At 36.4% G+C, this 8759-nt stretch overlaps 2 protein-coding genes across 3 annotated transcripts in view; one reads left to right on the top strand and one right to left on the bottom strand.

Moving 5' to 3' along the window:
* LOC6038065 (ATP-binding cassette sub-family C member Sur) overlaps nucleotides 1–3239 on the bottom strand; it is a 173177-nt gene extending 169938 nt beyond the window's left edge. Inside the window, exon 1 of the mRNA XM_038250893.1 lies at nucleotides 2810–3239. The gene's annotated coding sequence lies outside the window, so the exon portion shown is untranslated. The remainder of the gene's footprint in view (nucleotides 1–2809) is intronic.
* A 4112-nt stretch (nucleotides 3240–7351) lies between these two features.
* Nucleotides 7352–8759, top strand: part of LOC6038084 (histone acetyltransferase KAT7) — a 200630-nt gene continuing 199222 nt past the window's right edge. For both annotated transcript variants that reach the window (XM_038251704.1, XM_038251706.1), the window contains exons 1-3: nucleotides 7352–7687; nucleotides 7748–7913; nucleotides 7976–8758. In XM_038251704.1, the coding sequence (XP_038107632.1) occupies nucleotides 7670–7687; nucleotides 7748–7913; nucleotides 7976–8758 (967 nt within the window). In that variant the 5' untranslated portion in view covers nucleotides 7352–7669. The remainder of the gene's footprint in view (nucleotides 7688–7747; nucleotides 7914–7975; nucleotide 8759) is intronic.

Genomic DNA, 8759 nt, shown 5'->3' with positions numbered 1-8759 from the left:
AATATCCGTTTGATTTCCTCTCCTGGTAAATATAATCAACCATACTAATGAAATACGATACCAATTTTCGTGCCTTGTTTGACACTTCATTTGCCAAATCACAAACAAAAAAAAGCTTTATTAGCGACCCACAAAAAGCAAACAAAAGCCCCCTGATTTATGCAAATTCAATTTCCACCATTCACATGAAGGAGGATTCATCCTGAAACTATGCAACACCAGCAAAATCACAAAAAATCAGCTTAAAGCCTCAAACCCTCAACCGAACGTGGCTCACATGTGATCCATTAAGCGGAAGCTTTATTGCTTTCGAATGTAATCTGATTATTGGCGCGCGAGCAGTGAGCTTTTGATAAGCAAAGAGGGGGAGCTTATGGCGGGGGCGTTTGGGGAAAGATTTATGCTAATCTAATTCCGTCTCTCTGTCGCAGTGGAATCATCGGTTCATTTGGTAGCATCAGCATTGAGGGGTTTGTCACGGCATATGTTTTTATTTCAACTCGGAACTGATCCTGGGATATGGTGGTGCAATCGCAACAGGATTTAAAGGTTAACATTTCAAAAAGTTGTGTTCTTTAATTAGGGGTTTTTGAACACCTAAAAAAAATAATTAGTCTGAGAGAGAACCTTCAGAATTATTTCCCAATACACCCTTTTAAAAGCTGAATAAAGATTCTCATCCCGTTTTTTTTTTTAGAATATTCATGACGATTGGGGCATTTCGAAGCTCTGTCTGTGCTTCCGCCCAGTTTAGTCTAGGAGTGCGAGGATAAATGTTTTCCGACCGTCTGTGATAGGTTTAAAACATGTGGAAATGTTATGCATGTGACGAATCCGGAAAATTCATATTAGATCAATCCAAAACTGGCTATCATTTGGGTGCGCGAGTCTTTCAAATATAGCTTACGGACTGTGGCGGGGAAATATTTGACTACAAGCCTACCGGGTTCTGTATTAAATTTGACTCTAGATAGTTCAGAAGATTTCAATAATTTTTTGTTATATTGTTCTTCAAAGGCACAACAAATTAAACTAAATAAATTACTTCTAGCACCCATCTATTATTGCCCACACCCATCTGAGATATTGCAATGCAAAGGTTTAAAAACAGGAGAATTGATGTTTTCTAAGTCTCACCCAAACAGCCCACCATTTTTTAATGTCGATATCTCAGCAACTAATGGTCCGATTTTCAATGTTAATATATGAAACATTTGTAAAATTTTCCGATCTTTTCGAAAACAATATTAAAAAAAATCAAGACTAATATTTCAAAAGGGCTAAACATTCAATATTAAGCAAAAAAAATGCTATGCCCAAACACAAGCTGTTAAGGACTATGTCTGTACAGGAATATGTTCAGGGGACATTAAACTATAACTTGAAGCCTCAATCAAACCATCCGGGTCTTTTGTGGTCTCTATTGCAAGTTACTGCTCGAACCTAGGAGTCCGAAAGCTTGAATGGGGAGAGCACCCAAACCTCTTTTACTCCAAGGAACCTTCCACCCCAGTGTTTGAACTGACGACCTTTGGATTGTGAGTCCAACCGCCGCCAGCGATTCCACCGGAGTAGGCTTGGTTTGGTGTGTTGTTTGTACTTTGGCATGGAAACGACTCCTACACCTGGAATGACTTAACGGCCTAACAACCAAGACCGGGGCCGACATTTTACTTCCTCATTCGATGGAAGGTTGCAGCAGATGGGACTTGAAGCCTAAGGCAACCAAATTTGAATGACTTTAGTATGATTGTTACGCGCATTTCTGAAAAATATTCGAAAAATGCACTTTTTTCATTCAAGCTCCGCGCGCGAGTTGTAAACCATTTTTGGGAATTTTTTGTTGTATGAAAACATTGCTCCGGACATTCTAATCTATCATTCTTGGGGTGAGCACCAAAGATTTGACAACTTTTCATTTTTTTTTGGGACGGCCTAGTGTGTACTTTTTCAGAAAGAGCTGGGTTTTTTTTTTTTTTTGGATTAGATTTGGTCAAATTTGAACCCTTTCTTAAATCTAGGCAAAAGGAAGCAGTCAAGAATTAATTGAATATTTTGGAATACAATATTGTTTATTGTATATTTTGACTCCGACTCCGGCTATTTGAGTTTTGACGACTCCGACGACTCTACAGCACTGGTTTGGCCATTTTGAAATTTTAGTCTTGATTAAAAATAAAATATTGATTTCAAAACGATTGGAAAATTCGACGAACGTTTCAATTATTTTCATTGAAAATCGGAGCATTAGTTGCTGAGATATCGACATTAGAAAATTGTGGGTTGTTCGGGTGAGACTAAGAAAACATTAATTTTCCTATTTTTTTACCTTTGCATGGCAAAATCTCAGCAACTAAGGTTCGTATCAACAAAGTTCAAAAAAGCAAAATAGGGAAATTGTCTCAGCCTTTCAAAAATATTTATTTAAAGGAGGGCAAACATGGGCACTTGTTTAAAAAAACTGAATAACTGCGACTATTTTCAAAAAAGTTACCTTAAAATGGCTGTAACCTGAAAACGGTGCACTTTATCAAAATTTAATTAAAGTACTTTTTGATAGCAAATCCGATTTTACATCGAAAAATTAAGTTGAAACAATTTTGCGACCAATATTTAGATTTTTTGAAAACAATCAGCATTGGATCAAAAATTCATAACTCGGTCAAAGATTTTTTGCACATTCTGGAAATTTCTTCTAACAAACTTTAAATCTTAAGATTATACCAAAACACGAGATTTTTGCAATTTTTTTTCAAATTGTTGTAATATATAATTCAAAAAGCAATAACTCAATACAAAAATAATTTACCTGATTAAAATTCACATTTCTATACTCCTCAAACACAACAACAGGAAATCCTTTTCAATGCTCTGCACTGCTCGTCACATAAATCCAATCGCGTCGCGCACTCCCACCACCCCACAAATCTAGTGTCGATAATTACACCCGGCGATCAATGGAAATCCCCCGCAGCTAATCACCCAACTTGCCTTTCCAAAATCCAATCAAACAGCTCAATCGAAAAGCCCTCAATTCAATCGCACATTACAGTCGATTTGCTTCACCACGGTGCACCAAGGCTGCATAACTTTAGGCGCACAAGCCACACAAATTCCACGAAATCGCGTGCACAATTTTCGAACGCGCACGGATCAGGAATTTCGTCAAACAAATTCGCGGCGACAGATCGAACAAAGGTACAGACATTCCGACGGAAGAACCCCTCTTCGAGGGTGCACCCGGACTGTGGCCAGCGAAATTGCAATTCATTATTTTGCATACCGTGAGGAGCGCCGCAATTTGTTGTAATTAGATTAGTAACTTTGTTCGAGTGGGTGAAACCGTTGGAAAGTGTTGATTTGAGAAAGAAGTACTCATTTGCAGGCGAAAATTTAATAGCCTAAAGTTATGCACTATTTCTATGAAAGAATAACTTTATTCAAACAATAATTAATGTTCCAAACTTCCTCCACTTCACAGTACCATATTGTAGCTCCACTTTTCCAACAGCAGCACCCAACACCCCCCCCTCTACCATGAAAATGATGGAAAATCCGCGGAAAAGGGCGTCCGCTTATTAGCACTCTTTGGTTCGCTTGATTCACAAACGCGCGTTGAAAATTTCCGCGTAAAACTATTCGTCGAACCTGTGCTGCGATGAACGTGTGTGTGTGTGTGTAATTGTTGAGTGTGTGGAAAAGTTATTTCCACTCGACGCGACTGCCGGCTGTTGTAGGAGGAAGGATTAGGCTAATTCCTACTACTAACTTGCAGTGCTGGCCGGAGGAAGGGGAGGATTGGTAATGAACTAATTAAAAGGGAGTTTATATGGTGGTGGATTTGCTTAGGTACTGTTATCAATAATAATTTGACATATTATTTTAAACAGCTCAGGTAATATATTTTAAAGTTAAATATGAGATTTACTTGCATTTATAACAGAACAACTAAAATCTGTCTTCTTATATCTGTGATAATATTTATTCTCGATGATAAATCACAAAATATGAAATGAAGATAAAATCAGAATAAGACAAATTCAGAAGGGATTCAATATTGATGAAAAATATTATTTAGTAAATGTACAAGTCTCATAACACTCGAAAGTACTCAAAGAAAAAGTAATCAAAAATAAATATTTTGAAAAAACTTCAGGCGCTCCACCCTAACATTTTTCCAACATGGTTCCGCTAGCAGCCGCCACTTTGCTAGTGGCGCTAGTGAGCTTCAGTCTGGCTTCGCACCACCTTTCTAGCCGAGACATGCACCCGAGTCATTACCACCTCCGTCAATCTTTGCACGATAAAGGGAGGCCAGGGAACTGTGTGTTAAAGATTACTTTTTACTGATTTACCTTGAAAAAAATAAATCGAAATTTCATCAGAAAACCAAAGTTTAATGTATTGTTTATTTGAAAAATACAATGTAAAGAGTACTGCATACACAACAATTTATGATACTTAATTAATTCAAGTAAAGTGAAAGTATAAAAACGTTTCTTTGTGCTTCCGTTTTTTAAATAATTACTTTTCCTTTCATTCCAACTTATAATCGTCGGAAATAACGGTACTGATTTGATCAAGAATTCTGTCAGCATTTTTTTTATTTAATTAAAAACAATATCAAAAAATGCAATTATTTGAAAAAAAAAAACACAACATTCTAGAAGCTTTCAAGCCTAATGTTCAACTCCCAAAAAGTGCTCGAAAGTGCCAGCAATACATGCAAAATATTGAATAATAAAAAATCAACTTTGGTTTGACAACTTCCGTTAATAAAAGGCACAACCCATATTTTTAACAAATTTTTAATACTTGTTAAAGAAATATTTCAATGTTAAAATCGCAATAAAATATAAGAAACTAATTTTATTTTCTATGACGTTTTAAAAAATTTAAATTGATATTAAAAATGACAAATAAATTTTTTTGAAATATCAAAATGTTTCAACAATTTTGATAAATTAAATTTTCTGACTTTGAAAATTTTACGATTTTAAATGCGGTTAGGTACTGAACTTTTCTTTTTTCGTTTCAGTTACAGAACTTTGCAGTTTTGGATTCTGAGGTGTCTTTCCAAAAGTGTCCTGTTGATTTTTATGTACAACATTTCTAATCATTTTTTTTAAATTTCAACGCAAAAAAAAACTAAACTACATTTTACCTTCGATCAAATTTGGTTTTCTTGAAACGTGCTGTCAGGTATTTTCTGTCATGAAAGGTCGTTAAGTTGATTTTCAAGACATTATTTATTTTTCCTTATTTTTTCCTTTTAAACCCTTTGTAGAATCTAGTTGAAATTTATGAGTTTATTGAACTATGTATTTAACTTCAAGAAAATACATTGAAATTTAAAAAGAAATTATTGAAAAGATTTTTTTTCCTTTACAAATATATTTTTAAGGCCGATGCAAATATTTAAAAAAGTTTTTGTCCCTCGGCCCTGGCCGAGGTCAAGGGGGGGGGGGCAAAAATTTAAAAAAAAAAATAAAAATTTAAATAACAAGCCATAGTCTTCACATTTAAACGAAAAAAAGTGTTTTAAATTGCATTTTACACTAGTTCAGTTGTTTTGCAATCATTAGTTTTCAAAAAATCTAAGATCTGACAAAAACAAAAACTGTAATGAAAAAAAATATTGCATCGAAAATTTTCAAAAAATCATAAGATTTTTTAATAAACCCAAACATGCTAAAAATGATTTTAAACGCAGGAGAATGTATTTTAATTTGATTTCAGCTGGTTGTACTTGAATTTTCATTGAAATTTTGAAGTTTATTGTAAAAATATTTTTTTTGCCCCCTGATTTTTCGGGCCAATTTTGAAGGAGGGGGGGGGGGGAAACTTTTAAAAATATTTGTACCAGCCTAAGTTAAAATAAAAGAAAACTTAAACCTGTTTTTCATTTCAAAATGATTTAAATGTAACTTGTCAAGGTTCTTTGAACACTTCTGTATAAAGCTCAGAAAAAATAGAATAATCATGTTAGTATTTAATTCGTATTTTTATCGAACATTAAACACTGAAACAGAAGCTGAAGGTGTCTATTTATTTTTGAAATGGATTCATCAATGAATTTCTTTAAATATCGATTACAAAATCAATATTATGTTTGAAACATCAAGTGATATTAGCTTTAATCACAGTACGTTATTCAAACTTGATAGGGTTATTTTTTTCCTGGCAAGTTTTGTTTATTTCTAAAGAAAAGGTATTTTGATAAAACTTAAACAAATGGAAATTCAATTAAAATTGCCTTTTATTCCGAGATATTTTTTATAAATTCCATGAATATTTGGCCCAAAACTAATAGATAGATAGATAGATAGATAGATAGATAGCCTCGATTATTCGAGTTTTTGATTATCCCAATTGATTATAAGATGGTTTGTATGGTTATTTTGTTTATTGTTATCTTTAAATTCAAATTTTGCAACCCCACTTTAGTCAAATTTGAATTGTAAATAACCTTAAAAAATGACAAATGTGTTTTCTCAATATTTAATCACCGCCTTTTTGGCCGTCTTCTTGGATACAAAAATTCAAAATCACTCAAGAGTAGTTTTGGGGTTGAACTAAAGCTCGAATGTACAAAATAAGACAGCAAAAAAATGTATTCATGATTTAATTATTCGAAAATTCGAATATCCGAAACTAGATCCAAAGTATTTTTTTTTTCGAGGCCTTTGGATACTTCGAGTCTGGACCGAATGACATTTCGTACGATGACATCATGTTCAAAATGGATTTTCAAATTAATTTTGACAATTGGCTTCGAGACCATTTGTGACAGAAAGTTTCATCTTTTTCAGCTTGTTCTAAGGGCATTATATATTATTTAATGTAGAAAATGTCGTCTTGTAAATTTTGAAATATTGAAATTTAGCAAATTTTTGTTTAATCAAAAAGACGTCTAGAGTTTTTTTTTAAAAAAAAGGTCCAATAAACCAAATTTCCAGTTTTTGCTTTTTGGGTGTTTTTGAAACCGTCTTGTCTGACACATGACACGCATTAAAAAACACCCAACAAGCAAAAACTAAAAATTTGGTTTATGGACCTTTTCAAAAAGAAAACTCCAGACGTGTTTAACCGTTGTTCATAAAAAATGAACATTGTGCTGTTGTATCCTATATCTAATAGCTTTATTGCAATACATAAATAAAAAAAAATAATTAAAATGCGAATCTGTGTAACATATCCTCTCAAAATGATTATTCCCCTTTCACAGTGCAAACCTTCCCGTCCTCTCAACCATGTTTATTTTCAGTGCCGGGGATTTGTTTACACCCATCTGCCTGGCGCTGCGCTGTCAAGTGACGGCTTCACTTTTCTTCTTCTGACAGATCAGTGTTTTCGGGACGCGTAAACAGAAAACTGTTTTTTCGATGTTTGGTGAAGATATTTCTCATAAAAATTGTAGAAAATCGTTGTATTTCGCGTAATTTAGTGTAATTTCTTGGTCGTAACGGTATTTCGCTGGGTATCGCGCAATTTCGGTTGAGTTTTAAGTGATTTTCGGTCGGTTTTAAAGTGTTTTTTTTTCTCGTTTGTTGATGTTTTCGTTCGTCGGTCAAATTTGCGTCGTCGCGTTTCGGTATTCCGATCGATTTTAATTTTGTTTGTAAATTTAAGGGGGAATTTAATCGTGTTACGAATTTTTTGATTCAAAATGCCGCCAAGAAAAAAGGTACAAATTCTTGGCATTCAAGAAATATGATGACTTAACTAACGTGTTTGAGATTTGCAGTCAACGAGCAGCACGGAATCGAGCAGCGGAAGCTCTTCGGATTCCAGTTCCAGTGATAGCAGCTCAAGCGGAAGCGATTCTGGAAGTTCCAGCAGTGAGAGCGACTCATCCAGCTCGCAAGAAACGACTACGGCAAGAACTAGCAACACCAACTCCAGCGCCAATAGTACGAGGATTTTGAGGGGTATTAGTTATGGAACCGGTTTCAATTAGTTATCTTAATTTCAGCTCCCAAAACCAATGAAAAGGTTGTTCGCCGTCGCAGCTCGGAAATGGCCAACAATGCATCCGGAGCCGCATCCAAAACATCAGTCTCATCCGGAACCGTCAAGGAGGTGGACAAGGCCAGCGCAACCGCCAAAGTGATCGCCCAAAAGCAGCAGAAACTCTCGAAAAGTTCCGTTTCCTCCAGCGATGAAGATTCCTCGCCGGAAAGCAAACCGGTCGTCCAGAAGAAGGTTCAGCAAGCGGAAGCCGCCAAAAAGAAGGCCCAGGAAAAGCAACCTGCCCAACAAGCACCGGTCGCTCCCCCAATAACCGGCGGAAAGGTCCCTCCCTCCGTGATCAAACAGCAACAGCAAGCTCACCATCACCAGCAGCAATCTCAACCGAAATCCGCCCCTATTACCAAGGGAGCGGCCAAATCCGCCGGCGTTGGCGCCAAAGAACCGCCCAAAATTACCCCTCCGATAGCGAAAAAGGGTGGCGGTCCAAATCCTGCGGCCTCTTCAGCACCGTCAACAAAGGCGAAGAAAAAGAGCATTTTTTCGCCGGTCAATTCTTCCGAGTCGGAAGATGAGAAGGAAAAGCAACCGCAGAAGGACCGGAGGCCATCGGCCGGAGGAGCCACGGCCAGTGTGGCGCCGATGAGTTCTGCGACGGAGGGAAAGGCAACGGCGGGAGGAAAGGTTGCGACCGCGCAGAAATCTGGCAAGGAATCTACCGCTGCGACTGGGAAGGAGACGAGCATGGAAAGTGCCGCAAGTCAGCAGCAACAGAATCAACAGAGGGG

This window comes from Culex quinquefasciatus, chromosome 2, assembly GCF_015732765.1.
Source record: "Culex quinquefasciatus strain JHB chromosome 2, VPISU_Cqui_1.0_pri_paternal, whole genome shotgun sequence".
Classification (NCBI taxonomy): Eukaryota; Metazoa; Arthropoda; class Insecta; order Diptera; family Culicidae; genus Culex; species Culex quinquefasciatus.
The sequence above is the reverse complement of the archived record's forward strand: the minus strand, read 5'-3'. Positions and strand labels throughout refer to the sequence as shown.